Source organism: Euleptes europaea, chromosome 2 (genome assembly GCF_029931775.1).
Source record: "Euleptes europaea isolate rEulEur1 chromosome 2, rEulEur1.hap1, whole genome shotgun sequence".
Lineage (NCBI taxonomy): Eukaryota > Metazoa > Chordata > Lepidosauria > Squamata > Sphaerodactylidae > Euleptes > Euleptes europaea.
The window spans coordinates 124,251,689-124,272,264 of NC_079313.1; the positions used below are offsets into that span (position 1 = coordinate 124,251,689).

The 20,576-nt window shown below is 44.7% G+C and overlaps 1 protein-coding gene across 1 annotated transcript in view; it reads right to left on the bottom strand.

Moving 5' to 3' along the window:
- Positions 1-20,576, bottom strand: part of BMP7 (bone morphogenetic protein 7) — a 98,165-nt gene that overhangs the window by 18,324 nt on the left and 59,265 nt on the right. The window contains exon 2 of the mRNA XM_056844137.1: positions 15,859-16,051. Within this exon, the coding sequence (XP_056700115.1) occupies positions 15,859-16,051 (193 nt within the window). The remainder of the gene's footprint in view (positions 1-15,858; positions 16,052-20,576) is intronic.

Consider the following 20,576-nt stretch of genomic DNA (forward strand, 5'->3'; position numbering starts at 1 on the left):
AAATACATTCCCTATGAACAACAATGGAAATTGCTGTCACACAGATTCTGATAGTTTAAAAAACGATCTTCTTAAAATTACCAAAAAATCAGCCTGAATCCAAATCAGGCTTTTTTGTGGAAAACACTAATTAGTGCTATTATTTGTCTGAACCACCTTTAAAAAAAAAAAGCATAGTACAATTTTATTTATTTATTTTTAACAAGAGAGAAAAGATGGTCCCCGCTCAAGGGAGTGACAATCTAATTTAAAAAGAAACAAAAGGAAGAACCTGACTGAATTAAAATGTGAGGACAAAGCAAAAAAAAAAAAAAAAAAAAAACCCAGAGTTGGATACAGGATAGCCGAAACAAATGAGGGCATTTTTAAAGGGGAGAGAATCAACTGAACAATATATCAGTAATTCACAGTGGGTAGCCGTGTTAGTCTGTCTACAGTAGCAAAAAAGAGCAAGAGTCCAGTAGCACCTTAAAGACTAACAAAAATATTTTCTGGCAGGGTATGAGCTTTCGTGAGCCACAGCTCACGTCTTCAGATACCAGGTATCTGATACCAGGTCTTCAGATACCAGGTATCTGAAGAAGTGACCTGTGGCTCACGAAAGCTCATACCCTGCCAGAAAATATATTTGTTAGTCTTTAAGGTGCTACTGGACTCCTGCTCTTTTCTAATATATCAGTAAGTAAAGAGTTTCAGAGGTAAGGAGCGATAAGAGGGGGAAAAAACACCCAGATGTAAAGTAGAGGAAGAGATACAGAGAGAAGAACACAATGACCCAGGAGAATACAGAGAAATTCATTGTTGGTAGATTCAGGAGCTAAAGAAGGAAAACATTTAAAAATCAGCGCAAACATTCTCCTGGCATTTTTCCCCTTCTGAGAAAAATCTGATGGTTGGAAACTACCTTGGCGAAAGATGCAGGAGGGGCCTCTTGTTATCTCGGAAAATGCTGTAGGAAGGGTCACGGGACTGGCGGATCAAAAGCTATACAAGGCAGAGCTTCCAGGGAGGAGGGGAATGGGTTAGGTTGCCAACTCCTGGTTGGAAAATTGCTGGAGATTTGGGGGTACAGCCTGGGGAGGGCAGGATGTGGGGAAGGGAGGGACCTCAGCAGGGTATAATGTCAGTCCACCATCCAAAGCCGCCATTTTCTCCAGGGTAACTAATCTCTGTAGTCTGGAGATGTAACCTGGAGGTTGGTAACCTTTAGGATAGGGTGAGCTCACACACACCCCTTGAGCCAGCAGGAAAGCTGTTCGGCTTCAACCCAATGTTTCTGGAGTGATCAATGATAGTCTTACTCTATGCTATTCCTGAAGAGCTACATATGACTGGTGCGCACCACCCCACCTCTGGCCCCTAGGTGAACACTTTAGGTAAGGTTGTCAACTCTAGGTTGGGAAATACCTGGAGATTTTGGGGGTGGAGCTTTGGGATGGAGTGCTTCGGGGAGGGACCTCGGTGGGGTATAATGCCACAGAGTCCACCATCCAAAGCAGCCATTTTCTCCAGGGGAACTGATCTCTTTTGCTTGGAGACCAGTTCTAAGTCTGGGAGATCTGCAGTCCCCAACTGGAGGCAGTCCACCCTAATTTTACGGTGCCTTTTCAACCTCTGAACTAATAGCATATAGACGACAATTGTGTGTGGACTTATTTGTAGATCTTTTGAAACCTTTTATAGAAGCTTCTGTGTAGACCTGTTACCATTGTTGCCACATTTGTATGCTGAATAACAATTTTTTTCCAAAAAGAATCACACTGTTCGTACGCCCCCCCCCATAACCACACATGGTAGCAATGGGGGGCAGCCTATACAACAACTTTGCTTTAACTGAGCCTTAGGGCACACCCAACACTCCTCCGTACCTGGGGAAGATCAGCTGTAGCAGGCAAATTCTCCTTCAGGTAAGAAGAAGAAGAGTTGGTTGGAGAGGAAAGGAAGGTGATTGTTAGCCGGTGTGATTCTTCCTTAAGAGGTAGAGAAAGTTGGCATATAAAAACCGACTCCTCCTTCTCCTTCTTCCCCGATTATTTCTACCTTTTTAAAGGAGGCTCAAACCAGCTTACAATCACCTGTCCTTCCTCTCCCCACTGCAGACACCTTGTGAGGTAGAAGAAGAAGAGTTGGTTTTTATATGCCGACTTTCTCTACCACTTAAGGCAGAATCAAGCCGGCTTACAATCATCTTCCCTTCCCCTCCCCACAATAGACACCCTGTAAGGTAGGTGAGGCTGAGAGAGTGTGACTTGCCCAAGGTCGCCCAGCTGGCTTCGTGTGTAGGAGTGGGGAAACAAATCCAGTTCACCAGATTAGCCTCCGCCGCTCATGTGGAGGAGTGGAGAATCAAACCTGGTTCTCTAGGTTAGAGTCCACTGCTTTTAACCACTACACCACGCTGCCATTTCTGATCATCTACTTGAGTACCTCCCAGTAAGATTCGGAGGAACCTCTGGTACCCCAGGTATAATTTTTTTCCCCGGGCAAGAGTGAACCTTGTAGACACTGTTTCGAAAACTTTCCGGTGGTTTGCATAAAGGAGACCACACAGCTTGTCAGGCCAGGTTTCCACAACTGAAACTCATCCTCGGGCTCTAAAGTCCTGACCACAAGTTGACCAGGGCGCTCCCACAGGAAGCAAGGCTGGGGCTTAGACTGCTCCTGGACTCACACACTCACGTCTGATGTGGAATTTCCAGAGGTGAAAAACTTCCATGCTTCCTTCTGCTTGACTCAACCCATCTTTGTCACCCACAAACCATGAAAGTTTTTTTTTTAATGGGGGTGGCGGTCTGACTTGCTTTCTTACCCCCAACCCCCCCCCCAGCAGAAGAAAAAAGCGACCACTTCTTAAAAGCTACTGCTTTTTATTATAAACCTTACTCAGAAGAAGCCAGCCTTTAAAAGGGAATTCCCAGGCCCACACGTGAAAAACTTTCATGCTTCCTTCACTGTTTGACTCAACCCATCTTTGTCACCCACAAACCATGAAATTTTTTTTTTATTTAATGGGGGTGGCGGTCTGACTTGTTTTCTTACCCCCAAATCCCACCCCACCCCAGCAGAGGGAAAAAGCGACCACTTCTTAAAATCTACTGCTTTTTATTATTAACCTTACTCGGAAGAAGCCAGCCTTTAAAACAGAATTCCCAGGCCCACACGAACGCATGATGCATTCAATTGCACGCCATGAGTCAGCCTGGGAAATTGTATAATGTGTTTTGTTTTCCTGCAGTTAGTTACAGTCCTGTGCAAACAGCAGGCCTGGAGGGGAAAACCCTCCGCAAGAGAGATCAAAGGGAGTCATCCTTCCCGCACACATTTGAAACATTCCTGCCCTGGTGTCCAATAATTTACTCTCCAGCAATAATGGATTAACACTTCCTCTTCTAGCCTCCAACAAGGACACTGAGCCAAACGGAGATGGAAGAAGAGCATCCACGATTTCTGTGTCACAGAACTCCTTCCAAGTTAAACAAATCACTCGTCCCATCTGGTTTTTGACTAGAAAATGGCCTCGGTTATTACTAACTCAGGGCCATGTGCACAGAAGACATGAGGCCACGAAAAATCCAGGGAGCGCATCAGGTTAAAAAACAAGGCACGTTAATGGAATCCTAAGCAGAGTGACAGCTTTTTATGCCCACGGACTTCACGAACCCATGAAACTGCCTTCTACTGAAGCAGACCCTCGGTCCATCAAAGTCAGAATTGTCTACTCAGACCGGCAGCGGCTCTCCAGGGTCTCAGGCAGAGGTCTTTCACATCACCTCCTTGCCTAGTCCCTTTAACTGGAGATGCCGGGGATTGAACCTGGGACCTTCTGCATGCCAAGCAGAGGCTCTACCACTGAGCCATGGCCCCTCTGTTTTTTGCCCTCTACAGGAAACTCAGGGGGAGGAACTCCAGGGTTCCCCTCACATTACATCTTGACTACCCGTCTCTGCCTACGACTGAAGTAGGTAAAGGGTGTTAACAAGTCCTTTTAATCCATATCAAAATTATCTGGCTTAGACCTTTGTACATTTCCCTCTTGTTCCCACAAGAGGGAAATGTACAAAGGTCTAAGCCAGATAATTTTGATAGACTCAGCTGGTCCCCCTTGAAATCCAAACAGAACCCTGGTTCTGATTTCTCAAGCCATGGATTCATATCAAAGGGCCTCCTGTCTCTTACTTCAATGGGCGCATGTGTTTTGCCATCAAGTCACAACTGACTTATGGCGACCCCGTCCGGTTTTCAAGGCAAGAGACATTCAGAGGTGGTTTGACATTGCCTGCCTCCACATCAGATCTCTGGTATTCCTTGGGGGTCTACTATCCAATTACTTGCCAGGGTCAAGGCTGAGAGTGTGTGACTAGCCCAAGGTCACCCAGCAAGTTTACACACACACACACACACACACATACACACATTTATTGGCATATTAAAAAGAGCGTATATAAGGATAAATTCAAATACAATAAATAAAATTAAATAAAACATTCCCAAATCAGCCATTCAGGAGTGCTACATACCATTCATGATATCTGATTGCTGACTGTAAAAACCTTGCAACTGATTCAAGTATTTTTCGGTTTTGTGTGGTCATAAGGTAGGATGTCCTAATTTCATCAGCAATTTCATCACCCAGAAAGTTTCCATGGCAGAGTGGGGATTCGAACCTGGGTTTCCCATATCCTAGTCTAACACCTTAACCACTGTACCACACTGGCTCTCTCAATGAACTTAGAAGGGTATAGGTGTGCTTAAAACCTTGCAACTGACAGTCCTTTTTTAATATAATTTTTTATTAATTTTTATAACATAAAACAAAAACAAAAAAACATACAAACAAATACAATAATAAGTAATACAAAAATATATAACAAAAGATAATACAAAAGAGTATGTAATACTTATTAATACATTCATAATTACCAAGTTTTTAAGACCAAAAAGATACCCCTTCCGCCCTCCACCCACAGTAAAAATGTGACCCATCACCCGACCTCCGAAGAAGTGTCTTAACAGTTTCAATAGTATCTATCAACAATAAAATATAAAAATCTTAAAACTAGTTTCTATAACTCACTAATTAAAGTAGTAAAATCCATTTTTGCCAGTTTATCCCAATATGTGATGGCCTTTGCCCATGTTTTTTTAAATTCTTCCATATCCTTTCTGTGTAGGAATTTTGTTAGTTTGGCCATCCTCATATACATCCATAATTTCTCTCTCCAGTCACGAATTGAAGATTTATTCACTTGCTTCCAAACTTTAGCTATCACAATTCTTGCAGCAGCAAAACTATATTGACAAATAACTCTATCATTAGCACATTACTTCTGCAGGACAGTACTCAGCTCAAACCCAACCCCTCTCTGACTCTTCCTACACACTTGACACTGAGAGACACTGTCCTTCAGTGTTACTACTCTGAAGATGCCTGCCACAGCTGCTGGCGAAACAACAGGGGAAAAAATTCCAAGACCACGGTTACACAGCCCGGATAACCTACAAGGACCAACCCTATCATTGTTACACATATTTTTTTTGTGGGATTCCTAATAAACAAAATGCAGGTTTTCTTTTTACTCTACCATTAATCAAATTATTAGTTTCCCTAATAACTTTCCCCCACAAATTCTTAATTTTTTTACATACCCACCATGCATGCATAAAAGTGCCTCTTTCCGTTCCACATTTCCAGCATAAATCCATATCTCCTTTTTTCATTTTAGATATCAACACAGGTGTTATATACCATCTATAAAACATTTTGTATAAATTTTCTCTGATTTCATTAGTTATTGTAAATTTAAATTCTCTCTTCCATAAATTTTCCCATGTTTCCAAATCAATATTAATTGACAGTCCTGAGAGTCTCTGGGGCAGAATGCCATTTTAGATCACTTTATAGCTGACCTTGCGCAACTGGCAGGATCAGGGCTTCCACTCCATGTTATTCATACAGCTCAACCACATCACAAAGAAGATGACTGGGGGACAGGGATGGGGGGGAGCATCGTGTCCTGGCATGACATCACTTCCAGATCCACCCCAGAAATGGTGACACAGCAGTGGGTTTCCCCCCTTATTTTCCTCTCCCCCCGCCCAACTGAGCTGCAGCAGGAGTCATGGGCTGCCACAGGGAAATGAGTTCCTCCCAAGGTACTGGAAGCCCTCTGCAGGACTTGTGGAAAGGGGGGGCTGCAACACTAACCACCCTTAACAAAATGAGTTGTTAAAATGGAACTCTGGTTCCCATGAGATTCTGTGGAGTCTCTACTGGACATCATGTATGCTGCTCCCCCTGTTCTTGGCGTAACATTCCTGCCTACTCAACAAGGCTCTTGAGCTCCATTATGACTTTCTTGCTTTCCACTGAACGTTACATCTGATGCTTGTCCTATATAAAATTCAGGTCTGTCAGAAGTTCTGCTGCAGTGGCACCTGCTCATGCTTCCACACCACTGGAGAGCCAGCGTGGTCTAGTGGTTAAGGGCAGCGGTTTGGAGCGGTGGACTTTAACCTGGAGAACCGGGTTTGATTCCCCACACCTCCACATGAGCGATGGAAGCTAATCTGGTGAACTGGGTTGGTTTCCCCACTCCTCCACATGAAGCCAGCTGGGTGACTTTGGGCTAGTCACAGCTCTCTTCCAGCTCTCACAGCACCACCTACCTCACAGGGTGTCTGTTGTGGGGAGGGGAAGGTGATTGTTGTCAGGTTCTTCACTGAACGCAAGATCCAGTCAGGCTCTTGACATAAGTTCAGGAGAAACCGAGGCGTTGGGGCACGGACGGAAGAGTACCCGGACTTCCATGCCTCTGGCCGGAGTCTCCTCAACAGTGGGTGCCTTCACACGTTAATACCCAGCGGCGGCGGGGAGCGAGCTCCATCTTGCCAGATGAGAACTGGGATTTTTCTGTCGACACTTGGTTGGGAGCGACAGGGGGTTCTGAGGAGCCGCCTCTGTGGGGCACGGGACTGCGCCAGACGCAGAGGTGGCGAGACAAGGACGAGGATTACCAACGCCTCCAGCACCAAAACCATGAACTGGTCAAACAGGTAGCTATGCTGCGGGGCTTACTGGAGGGGCTATGGCAAGAGGTGGACGAGCTACGTCGAGCACACCCTGCTCAACCCATGGCAGGACAGGTCCCACCAGCTCCGCTCGTACCCCAACAGCCTCAACTGCCGCAGGCGCCTGTACCTCCAGTGCTACCAGTGCCCCCACTGCCACCCCCACCACCCCAACCCCAGCTGCCAGCTTTCCAGAGAGAGTTACGGGTGTCCTTTGACGGCTCTGGAGATAAGCTCCCTTATTTTCTGATCCAAGTGGACGGTTTTATGAGGGAGCAGGGGGCCGCCTTTCAGTCAGAGGAGAGCCGGGTGCGGTATGTGTCTTCACTGCTGGAAGGGGAAGCGCTGGGCTGGATGGTCCAACAGTATGATCTACGGTCCTGTGTGCTGCGGACCCTTGATGACTTCATGTTTGCACTCAGACGGCGTTTTGAGGATCCACACCAAAGCAAGCGGGCCAAGACGGCACTGCTGCAGTTTTGCCAGGGACCTAAGTCAGTGATGCAGTTTGCAAGTGAGTTCCAACTGCTAGCCAGTAAAGTTGTTGCCTGGAGCGAAGCTACACGGGTGCAGTATTTCCATGAAGGCTTGAATCTGGAGATACTGCACAGGGCTTTCATGCAAGGGGACCCCCTGATCTCAAAGGGTGGATCCAACTAGCGGTGGAAATTGAAAACCGCCAGCAATTGCTGAACCTGTCTAAACAACGTAAAGCGCGAGAATCGGGGCCGCAGACAGAGTGGCCAGTCCCCAAAGGGAATTACCGGCCGACTGGGAGGACGGCTGCCCCGGCGGCAGAGAGGGTGCGACGCTTTCAGTGTGGCGCTTGGCTAGTTTGTGGTGGAATGGGACATTTTGCCACCGCTTGTCCTTCCCGAGCCGAAGTTTCCCCTGCATCTTCACGTCCAGCCAAGGAGGAGGCGATGCAGACAGGAGGCAAGGATCGTCGGAAGAGCACGGCTCCTGGAGGGAAACGAGGAACCACCGCTCTCAACCTCAAATCAGCCAGCCTGGAAGCGCCAAGTACTACCCCACTCGGGCCAACGGGGTCTCGGATTACAAATGTCCAGGTCCCATCCCAAGACAGTTCGTTTGCCTCAAAGGGAGAGGAGACTTGGGACCCACAGTCAAAAAATGTCCAGGGTCTGCTATAATTGGAGCACCGCAGCAGACCTCTGCCGAGGAAGAGCGGGGCGCTCCAGTGATGGTGAGCAAAATGGGAGAGACTCTGTTTCTAGACGTTGTTTTACAAAATCCCAAAGGGGGGGCTCAAATTTCCATGGTGGCTCTGATAGACTCGGGGTGCGGACGGTCTTTAATTGATGAAGCCACTTTTAAAGTTTTTAGGGTGAAGGCAGTTGACTTGCCTCAAGCCATCCACTTCACTCAGATGGATGGCAGCGAATTTAAGAACGGTCCCGTTAGTAAGCACCTTGCTCGGCTCCCTCCTTTTTTGTGCGCAAAAAGACGGGCGATCTTCGGTTGTGTATTGACTTTCTTGACTAAATGCAGTCACCCAGACTAATGCCTACCCCCTTCCATTGATTCCAGATCTACTCAGCCAATTAAAGGAGGGTCACATCTTTACTAAGCTGGACTTGGTCAAGGCTTATTATCGAGTTCGAATTCGAAAAGGGGACGAGTGGAAGACGGCTTTTTCTAGTTGCTTTGGAATGTTTGAATATCTGGTAATGCCCTTCGGATTTTTGGGGGCCCCCAGTGTTTTCATGCAAATGATTAATGAGGTTCTACATGACCTACTGTTTAAAGGAGTGATTGTTTATTTGGATGATATTTTGATTTATTCGAAAACGTATGAAGAACATGTGGAGTTGGTCAAAGAGGTACTGAGGCGCCTCCGAGACAATCAGTTGTTTGCCAAGTTGTCAAAATGTGAATTTCACCAGGACAAATTGAGCTTTTTAGGGTACGTGATTTCACATAAGGGACTTGCCATGGATCCAGAGAGGGTACGGGAGGTACTTGAGTGGGAGCCGCCTACCACCCGCAAACAATTGCAACAGTTTTTAGGATTTGCAAATTTTTACAGGGATTTCTCAAAAACTTTGCTCAGGTTGCCTTGCCTATCACAGAATTGCTAAAGACCAAGGGGAAGGGAAGTTCTGCCAATCAACCCTCATCTCGGTTGGATTGGTCACCAGAGCGTCAGAGGGCTTTTGACATGCTGAAAAAGCTCTTCACTTCAGAGCCTGTTCTCAAACACCCCGACTGTGAGAAACCCTTCATTGTTCAGGTGGATGCCTCCGATGTAGCCATGGGGGGGACTCTGCTGCAGGTGGGGGGAAGCGGGGCGCCTCCAACCGTGTGCATATTTCTCCAAAAGGTTTTTGCAGTCGGAACTGAACTGGCCCATTTGGGAAAAGGAGGCTGCCGCAATAAAATGCGCTCTCACAGTGTGGAGGCATTTCCTAGAGGGGGCCAACGTTCTGTTTGAAGTGTGGACAGACCATAAAAACCTGGAGATTCTGAAAGGTACTCACAAACTCACTGCCAAGCAAGTGCGCTGGGCTGAGTTTTTTTCTAAGTTTCGTTTTGTCTTAAAGCATATCCCCAGCAAGCAGAACCACCTGGCAGATGCGCTCTCCCACCTCCCCCAGTATCAGAGTAAAGTGGACCGCCCCACGGACTCGCTGTTTACTCCGGAGCAGCGGGGGGCTTTGTCCGGACTGGCGGTTCTCACCCGTTCACAAGCGGGGAAAACATGTCCCTTGGAGGGGCTACCAGACTCTTTCAGAACTGCGTTAATTCAGGCATGTCAGGCAGAAGAAGCCACGAACAGTCTGCCTGACAAAATGGTTCAAAGGGACAGATACTGGTTTCGGGAAAACAAATAATGCGTCCCTGCGACTCTCCGGAGAGAGGTGATGGGTCGGGGCCATGGTTCGAAGGTAGCGGGACATTTTGGGTTTGTTAAGACCTTGCACCTTTTGCGCCGACAATTTTGGTGGCCGGGAATGAGGTTGGACTTGGATTCTTTTATTCGCAGCTGTCCCACTTGTGCTTCTGCCAAACGGGTGATGGGAAAACCACCCGGACTTTTAAAGCCTCTGGAGACACCTTCGGCCCCTTGGGAAGTTATAGCCATGGATTTCATCATGGATCTCCCTCCCAGTCGGGGGAAAACTGTACTATGGGTGGTAGCAGACCTTTTTTCAGTCAGTTCTTTTATTTGCCTTTTAGTTCCTAATAAACTATTACTGCTTCAGATCTACCTGTCTGGATGAGTTTGCTTGAGGGATGCTAGGGGCAGACGCCTGAGACTGACAATTGTAAGCCAGTTTGATTGTTCTTTAAATGGTAGAGAAAGTCAGCATATAAAAACCAACTCTTCTTCTACCACCTTGAAAGAAAACAATGGAATGCTTTGACCCAAACACCACCACTGTGTCATCTCAGTGGAGTCTGTGAATATTGCTTCTCTCACACATACACAATGAATAGGTTAGTGAGTGGAAAACCAACAGACCCCATTCTCACTAGAGCTTTATAGAAGAAAACAGACTTCTAAATAAAAGTTTCACATAGTTACACAAAAGCTAAGACAGAGAATATGGCCACCGCACAATATGAAGGTCTCTCAAATTGTTGTTGTGTTGTTTGGCCAGAATGGGCTGTCAACTATTGGCAGCAAGACTACACAAATATTGTGTTTAGTGAGCTGTGCGCATCTTCAGTTGCAGATGTAGTCTAAAGTTCTTTTTTTTAAAAGGAACATAAGCATGTTACCCATTTGTGGGGCAATCTGTTTCAACTCAGATTTTCTCCCTGTCATCTGAGCCTAGGTCAGCAAGGGGCAGATGACCTTCACAGTAGCAGCAGCAGCGTATTTCTTACAGAAAAGAAGCAGAAGAAGCAGCAGAAGCAGAAGCAGAAGAGGTTTTTATACTCCACTCTTCTTAAAAAGTCTCAAAGCAGCTTACAATCATATTCCCTTCCTTTCCCCACAACAGGCACTCTGTGTGGTAGGTGAGGCTGAATTTTGGAAGAATTGTGACTGGCCCGAGGTTACCAGCAGGCTTCATGTGGAGGAGTGGGGAAACAAACCCGGTTCTCCAGATTAGAGTCTGCTACTCTTAACCTCTGCTCCACGCTGGGTCTCTATGGGCTTTCCTGGAATCCAGGTTGAACCAGGAAGTAAGGCAGGAAAATGATGAGACTATGGCATCTTTGGGTAAAGATTCCTTTCCCCTAAATTATGGTGGTAGAGAGGATTCAGAAGCAAAACAGGTGGCGTCTTTCCCAGGCTTTCTCATCTAATTAGGATGAACCCTTTTTAAGGCTGCAGGATGTAAGAAATTCCCTCTTAAGCTTGGAGCAGGGAGAGCAATTGTACTCGTCCATTTGTATCCAGGCCCTCCATGAATCAGCACAGATTTCAACTAGGGGGAGGGTTTTGCTTTTTTCCTCAGGGAGTGGCTCGGTTTATTTTGTCCCAGGATCTGTAGCGGCTGACCTGCAGAAAATTTGATGTTTGTTCCTGTTCACGGTGTGTGATCTAGATTGTGGTGGCTATCCATGGGAACTGGGGAGAGGAGTGGGCCAGTATGTAGAGGAACCTCCTTCGAGACAGGGAGATGGAAATCAGTGGACTTTCGGGTCCCAGCAGGCCTTAGATGGTGTGAAGTTATGAATTAGTGCTATATTCTCCTATACCTCATTTTCACTTTGCTCAAAAGCTGGAGGACACACACACTCACACAGCTACTGAATGGCAACAGAGTAGGCATTTAGAACATGCAATCCCTAATCTCTCAAACAATAGGATGCATGTCTGGAACCTCTGACTTGTGCCAATATTCATGGAATATTCATGGCTTTGTACATAACTCTTTGGAATTTAAAAATATCCTTTATGCAGATTGTCTGATTGTTTATTTTGGAACCTCAGTCTTCCATTTCTGCATTATTGAATACGATTAATACCTTTGGAGATTTGTCTGGATATTTGATTAACTGGACAAAATCTGAATTGATGCCACTGGGAGACAATATATCACAGAGTGTATTTGCTTATGGACATGGGGCCCAGGTGTCATTAGTTGTCTTGGAATATTGATTCCTAGAGATATTACACATGTGATAATGCTAAATTTTAACAAGCTAATTGCTGATATATCTTTGGATTTGGATAGGTGGGCAACCTTAAACTTAAAAATATTGTCGAAGGCTTTCACGGTCAGAGTTCATTGGTTCTTGTAGGTTATTCGGGCTGTGTAACCGTGGTCTTGGTATTTTCTTTCCTGACGTTTCGCCAGCAGCTGTGGCCGGCATCTTCAGGACAATGATTCAGCTCAAAACCCAACCCCTTTCTGACTATATATTACTCTTCCTACACACTTGACACTGAGAGACACTGTCCTTCAGTGTTACTCCTCTGAAGATGCCGGCCACAGCTGCTGGCGAAACGTCAGGAAAGAAAATACCAAGACCACAGTTACACAGCCTGAATAACCTACAAGAACCAACCTTAAACTTGTCTTTATGGGGCAAAATAAATACACTCAAAATGACTATTATACCTTGGGTTATTTATATGTGCAATTCTTTTTCCTTTCACAAAATTAATACTGTATTTCAGAATGTTTACTGCCTTGGATTTTTTAAAAAGAGAACACAACTCCCATCCAATGAAGGAGGATTTGGTTTTCCTGATCTCAATCCCTCCGAATGAATTTTGATTTTCTGACAATCCTGCGATACAGACAATTATTTATGTTGGCTAGACTGAATGCCATCCCATCAGGGGAGTTAATGGGTCGTTTAAATAGGGTACCATATTGTGAGAGAGTATGTCAATGTGGTTCTGGCCAAATAGACACTCTTCAGCTTTCCTTGTTTAGTTGCAACTTGCTCAACGAGGCTAGAGACAGATGGATAAAGCCTTTTATCTGGGAATCTGTCTGTAAACTGGAAAATTTGAGGGTTCTTTTAGCAGGGGTGGATTTTAATACTACATTGGCAGTTGCCAAATTCCACTCCCCCAGTCAATCAAGATTAAAAAATATTAATTTTCTTATGGGCTATTTAGATAGTTCTTTTTTTCCCTCTTTATTTTGATCTCAGTGTGACATTTTTCAGGGCCAAACTGGCCATATGAACAGTATCATTAAAATAAAGTTTCCCTGATCTTAGTTTGTATCACCCAGCAGACTTGTTAACTTGCACTAATTGTTGGGATTACTACTCACAGTTGGACTACCCATCTTGGGTTCTTTTGGAGGCCTCTTATCTGGTGACCCTCTAACTGGAATGCATTAGGATCTACTTATGCTAGAGTGGATCCCATTCCTCCTGCAATTCCTACAGCTAGAGAACAATGTTACATAATGTTAAGACAAGATCAATTTGATCAATTTTCACATGCTAAATTAACATGATGGGCAAATCCAGGCCTAAAGATTGGGAAGAAATAGGTTTTATATGGAAGGCTTGGAGCAATAGGGGTTTTTGTTTTTTTTTACTTTGGAACAATTGATAGACGATGACAATGAGTTTTTGAAATTTTCTCAGCTGAGGTCTAGATATGACTTGTCATCTTCTGTTGAATGGCAGTACTTACAACTGCAACCTCTGTTGGTATCTAAATATGGCCCCGTGGCATTGTGTCTCAGAGTCCCCTTTGCTCCTGTAAATGCAAATTGAATTGATGCAGAAAACAAAACCTACAATGTTTTTTTAATAAATATTTGATGTTGATTAATAAATAGGATATGCAGAGTCTCAGGAATGAATGGAATAAGGCGCTAGATTAACTGGCCTTAAAGTTTATACCTGATCTCTGTGTGCATCTTAAGCTGGGACTTATTCAGCAAAAAAAAAGTTATATTTAGGATATGGTGGACACCACAGTGAGTCTTTGGTAAAAGACAAAGTGTCTAATTCGTGGCATTGTAACTCATAGGACACATCCCTTAAACATATGCTTTAGAAGTGTCCAGTCATTCAGTTTTCCTGGGAGGGAATTATTACTCACATCAATTTCGAATTGATTTTGAGGATACTTGTTAAATGCTTATTTAATCTGCCCATTTCTTGGAGGCTAACTGGTGTCAATGAAAACAGATCCTCCGTGCCCTTACTACAGCTAAAAAACTTGTACTACGACACTGGAAAGATAAATGCCCACCTCCTGTAAATCAATGGATTGAGGACCTTGCAACTATATCAATATTTGAACGCATGTCATATACACAACAATTGTGTATACGTTTATATTTAGATATTTGCAATCTTTACGTGGAAACTTAAGTGTAGATCTGCCTCCACTTTTTGTTTATATTGTATATGTACTTTCCCTCCTTTTTTTAAATTGCTGGGTTTTGAGTTTTTCCCTTCTTTTTCCCGTTTTTTCTTGAAAGAAATAATTTTTTAGAAACCACGGGTGTGTCCTAGCCCTATCCTAAAGGTAAAGGTAGTCCCCTGGGCAAGCACGGGTCATTCCTGACCCATGGGGTGACATCACATCCCAACGTTTACTAGGCAGACTACGTTTACAGGGTGGTTTGCCAGTGCCTTCCCCAGTCAACTACACTTTACCCCCAGCAAGCTGGGTACTCATTTTACCGACCTCGGATGGATGGAAGGCTGAGTCAACCTTGAGCCAGCTACCTGAAATGGACTCCCATCGGGATCAAACTCAGATCATGAGCAGAGCTTTTGACTGCAGTACTGCAGCTTACCACTCTGCGCCATGGAGCTCATAAGCCCTATCCTACCACTCCATTAGCAAAAGTTTATTTATGAAAATATTTATATCCCATCTTTCCTTTTGGCTAACATTGGAAGCCTTCCTCCAATCTAAGGAGCCTTCTTCCAATTTAAGTGGATCTTCTGCTGGAGGAACAGCTGCTTAAGTTGGAGGGAGATTCCTTAGGCTGGAGGAAGGCTACTCAGAGGAAAACTGGATCCACCCCAGTGTGTAATAATAAGATTTCATTCAGATGCTGGATTGCTAATAAATTTGCATCTCACCCAGGAAGCAAACTGTATTTCCTCTGTAAAGAGCCACGGTGCTGACCCATGACTCTTAGCTCAAGACTGAGTTCACACATGCATGCTTATCACTTAACACCCACACACTAAGTGATCACTTGCATGTGTGAACAGGCGGTCACAGATTAAGAAGGGCAAGCAGAGCTTTCATATTAGTTCACATCCTACCTTCTCATAACATCTTTAAGAAGGGCTGTCATATAGAGGAGGGTGCCGAGTTGTTTTCTGTTGCCCCAGAAGGTTGGACCAGAACCAACGGGTTGAAATTAAATCAAAAGAGTTTCCGTCTAGACATTAGGAAGAATTTTCTAACAGTTAGAGTGGTTCCTCAGTGGAACAGGCTTCCTCAGGAGGTGGTAAGCTCTCCTTCCCTGGAGGTTTCTAAGAAGAGGTTAGATGGCCATCTGTCAGCAATGCTGATTCTATGACCTTAAGCAGATGATGAGAAGGAGGGCATCTTGGCCATCTTCTGGGTGTGGAGTAGGGATCACTGAGGGTGTGAAGGGGAGGTAGTTGTGAATTTCCTGCATTGTGCAGGGGGTTGGACTAGATGACCCTATGATTCTCTATGATTCTATGACACCTCAATCTCAACATTTAGATGGCGTCAGTTCACACATTCAGAATGGACTCCCAAGCGACTACTGAGAGCTATATATGCATGCGTGGGAAACAGCCCCCCAAAATCAAATTGTGGCAGATGCTCATTAGTTTAAATTAAGTATTATTCATCACTGGTTCATGTTGAGTGTTTCCCCAGCCCCTTCAGGCACTCACCTTCCTGGGTGTTCTTGGAGAACCTGGTAGACACTAATCTGGAATGTTTCGTTATCAAAGCGTTCCCTGATGTAGTCCTTGTAAATCCGAAACTCAGCAGCTGTTACTGCTTCACCCTCAGGAATCCTGGAGAGGTCAAAGCGGAACTCCCGATGATGGCTGCGTTGGTGAAAGAACTCCCGGTCGTGCTCCACTGCAAAAGAGAACAACCAATTGGCACCGATGCTTTTCAATTTCTCCAGAAAACATCCTACACCAGAACGAGCATTGCTAAATTTAATAGTTAACTGACTGGCCCCTATGCAGATAATAAATGCAGCAAACCTGGCCAGACATAGATAAAATAGGGACTCTCTACAGACTTGAGGGACTCTCTAGGCATGCTGCTCAAAAACCCAAATGTTGTAGGTTAACCAAAAGTGTGTGTGTGTGGGGGGGGGGGACCCTTAAGAACAGCCTGCTAAGGACTGAAAATGATCCAGAAGGGATGGAATGTTGAAAACAGCTGAGGTCAAATAGCAGCCACGCATCACTGGATACTGAACTATCAAAATAATTCACCTAGATTTTCCTGTGCAGACAAGAAAATCCAGGAGGTAAATGATTATGAAATACCCAACAGTGTATGGATTCAGCCCAAATGAAAAGGGGGAAAAAAGGAGTGCGAAGCTCTGGAGGGAGAGTTTGAGGGTGAGGTTCCCAAACTGTTCTTCCCCAGCCTCATGGGCTCCGGGCTGGTTTCATATACTAGCAAAGTGGTATATCTGCAGGTGAACACTTCTCATTGTGTTAAAATGGGAGAAGCTGATTGGTATTGCATGCAAGGATGGTATTTGGATAACCCATGAATTCTCCAGAGTAGGATGGATGGTGTCTTCAATGAATGGATACATTAAGGAACAAGCATATTGGTATGGGTGCACCCTATAGCACATTTAGCAGGTGAATCTAGTGTTGGAAGAGTCACATAAATACCTGAAGCTGCCTTATACTGAATCAGACCCTTGGTCCATCAAAGTCAGTATTGTCTACTCAGACCAGCAGTGGCTTTCCGAGGTCTCAAGTATAGGTCTTTCACATGACCTACTTGCCTAGTCCCTTTAACTGGAGATGCCGGGGATTGAACCTGGGACCTTCTGCATGCAAAGCAGATGCTCTACAAACTGAGCCACAGCCCCTCCCCTAACGTTCATCTAACTTTCATCTAACATTCAATGGAATTCCAATGTACTAAAACGTTTCTCTGCATCAATATCCCCCATCAGAAAGGATGGAAAACGGCAGCCAAGGACCTGTTTTTCAGACAAATCAAAAGCATTACTAACATCGAAATCCTATGCAGAGTTTCTTCAGTCTAAGCCCATTGAAATGAATGGGCTTAGATGAGAGTAACTCTCCTTTGGATTGCACTATAAGATGTGCAATGTGTACTTAGAGATTACCACCAATTATTGGTGACTTGAGTACTGGGGAAGGGGACTGGGAACAACGGACACTCAGGTGTGAGTCACGGAGGTGATGTAGCTGGTTGCTGGACCTTTATAATAGTAAGAACGTTGCAGTTTTTTGCGCTTACCACTAGTTTCCTTGCATCACTCCTGTCCGCCACACAGGCGTGCCTTACTAATGCCTCATCAGTAATTCAATCACTTTATAACCACTTTTTTGGACAGGGATTGCCTAAACTCAGTCAGTATTTCCCAAAAATGAGTGCCAAGAGAGCCCTAAATGTCAGTCACCAGGCAGACTACATTACAATGTGCTAAAGGCATCCAAGCTTTTTTGGAAATCCAGGATATGCTGAGCATCTCAGTTTTCCCACTGGTATTTAGTGGATCCTACAGTGTACTCTGCCAAGCCTGACAGAATCAGGATTTGCGAGCTTGGTGTAGAGTAGCACTGAAGACACTGAACTATGAACCAAATCCACAGTTGAAATCTTGCTCATGCCGTGGTTGATTTGGTGGCCTTAGGCAAGCCAACGTCTTTGAGACTTATATAGGGACAGCTAGATACGAGTCCAGTACCATGAATACATGAAGTATTGTCTACTCAGACCGGCAGCGGCTCTCCAGGGTCTCAGGTCTTTCACATCACCTACTTGCCTAGTCCCTTTAACTGGAGATGCCAGGCCAAGTGACATTTATGTCATATCCGGCCATCGTAACAATTGAGTTCAACACCCCTGCTCTAGACTCAATAAAGCCCCATTTCCCCCCTTGGAGAACAGAGCTGAGAAGTAGACCTGGAACATGGTGGGATGTACACAGATCTCATGTTCTCCACAATGGCCTTTTACTCTTCCTCCCCTAACACCTGGGGGAGGGAATGGAAAGATCCTTAGGATTTATGGGAATCCCACTGCATCCAAGTTGGCACTGGATAATGGCCTTAGCGTTTGTGCAGGCTGAACACCACTTAAAGTGTTTCACCGTGCTCTTCTACGAGCAATTAGCAGGGTTAAATCCTTGCAAATATGGAATTGATCACAATCATTTAGATCAGTGGTTCCCAAAGTGGGCAGTACCAACCCCTGGGGGGCGGTGGGATTAACTTGGGGGGCACTAAGAGGCAAGGGGGCAGAAGGGGGTGGCAGAGGTGGGCCCCTTCAACTGCACTGTTCACTAATTTACAATAGATCAATCTATGGCACCATGCTGGCAAATTTGGTGAAAAGTATCAGAATTTTTTTCCAGACTTTGAAGAGCTGGTACCACCGGATCAAGTCCATCAGTTTTGTTGAATAAATTACAACTAAAAAGTTTTAATTTGATTTTGAATAAATGTGAATTAACTGTTACTGTTTTAAAATTTTATTGTTCTTATCTTCTTTAGTGTGACATGCAAACCCTTATTTTGAATAATGCTTTTTAGAGGGTAGGGTAGGGGGCGCTGGGGTTGAGTTTGTGGAACCCAGGAGGCCGGTGGCCTGAAAAGTTTGAGAATTGCTGATTTAGATGGAGGGAATGCAGATTTTAACCCTCATAAATTAAAAGCCACGGTTGATAGGTACCCCTGGCTAATTAACATGAAACATACGGATGTAACTGTGTACTGGCATCAGAACACCAATTAAAAGCAAACTGAAAGCGTATTCCAACGGAGGCAACTATTAGCATGACCACAACCCATGCAAATGGGAGCAAGAAAACAACATGCTGGGCTTTAGATCATAGTTCAATTAGCTCCCCTACAAACCACAACTGCAACTTGGCCCAGGACATATTGCTAAAATAATAATAATAGTAATAATAGTAATAATAGTAATAATAGTAATAATAGTAATAGTAGTAGTAGTAGTAGTAGTAGTAGTAATAATAATAATAATAATAATAATAATAATAATAATAATAATAATAATAATAATAATAATAATAATAATAATATAGTTCCAACCCTAGCTATGCTGCTTACATTGCATGCACCTCAAGGAAACACCTTTTCCTACCTAGGCCAATTTTCTCATCCGCCAAAGCAGCAAACCTAATTTATGGGCTGGGCTGGGAGAATTCATTAATCAACGTCTTTGAAGATTAAACTGTGCCATGTAAGATGCAGGCGTGTTTTTTATTATTGTTGTTATTAAAAATAAAGTGCCCTTACCGGTTTCCTCCCAACTTTTCCTAGTAAAAACAAAAACAAGAACGCTGACTCAGCCCAAATGTAGCCCCAAAGCAATTTGTTAGTGTGCCAAATTTGAAGGGAGGGAAGGAGAAACCAAAAAGGGGAAACTAGGAAGCGGGGGGGGGGGGGAGTCTATAGTCCTTTACCTGCACCCATAAAAAATTATTTTGGAAACCCAAGAGCTTTCCTCATTGTTATTATAAAAAACAAGTAGGAACTACTTAGCCCTCCCTTCCAGCTGATCCTCCATTCCACGCTATACCACTTTCCTTCCTCCCCACCCCAGCTTCTCTTCTTTCCCTGCTTTCTTTCCTCTCTAGTCTCCATCTTCCCCCTTTTCTTCTGTTCCTCACTCTCCTCTAGGGTCACTTCCTCCTCCATCTTCCTTCCTGCCTTTTTGGCCTGCTCCCCTCAATTCTCCTCAGGTTCAAAATGAAGCTTCAGCAGTAGGGTTGCCAACCTCCAGATACTAGCTGGAGATCTCCTGCTATTACAGTCTCCAGCCGATAGAGATATAGTTACATGCTTAATAGCTCGATCTTATTTCATTGTGTGTATTTGGGATGGTAGGAGGGAAGGCAGCATGGTACAGTCTGATCTCGTCAGATCTCGGAAGCTAAGCAGGGTCAGCCGTGGTTAGTATTTGGATGGGAGACCACCAAGGAATACCAGGGTAGCTATGCAGAGGAAGCCACTGGCAAACCACCTCTGTTAGTCTCTTGCCATGAAAACCCCATAAGGGGTCACCATAAGTCGGCTGCGACTTGACGGCACGTTACACACACACATTTGGGATGATATACAGGAACAAGCAGTAGCCACATGGCTCTTTTGGTTGGTGGTAATTGTGACAGTGCCCTGGGACAGTGCTGGATACCCCAGCATTGCCTGATCTCATCAGATCTCAGAAGATAGCAGGGTTGGTCCTGGTTAGTATTTGGATGGGAGACCTCCAAGGAACACCAGGGTTGCTATGCAGATGTAGGCAATGACAAACCACCTCCGAATGTCTCTTGTCTTGAAAACCCTACGGGGTCACCATAGATTAGCCAAGACTTGATTGCACTTTCCACCACCAATTGTGAACATGGCTT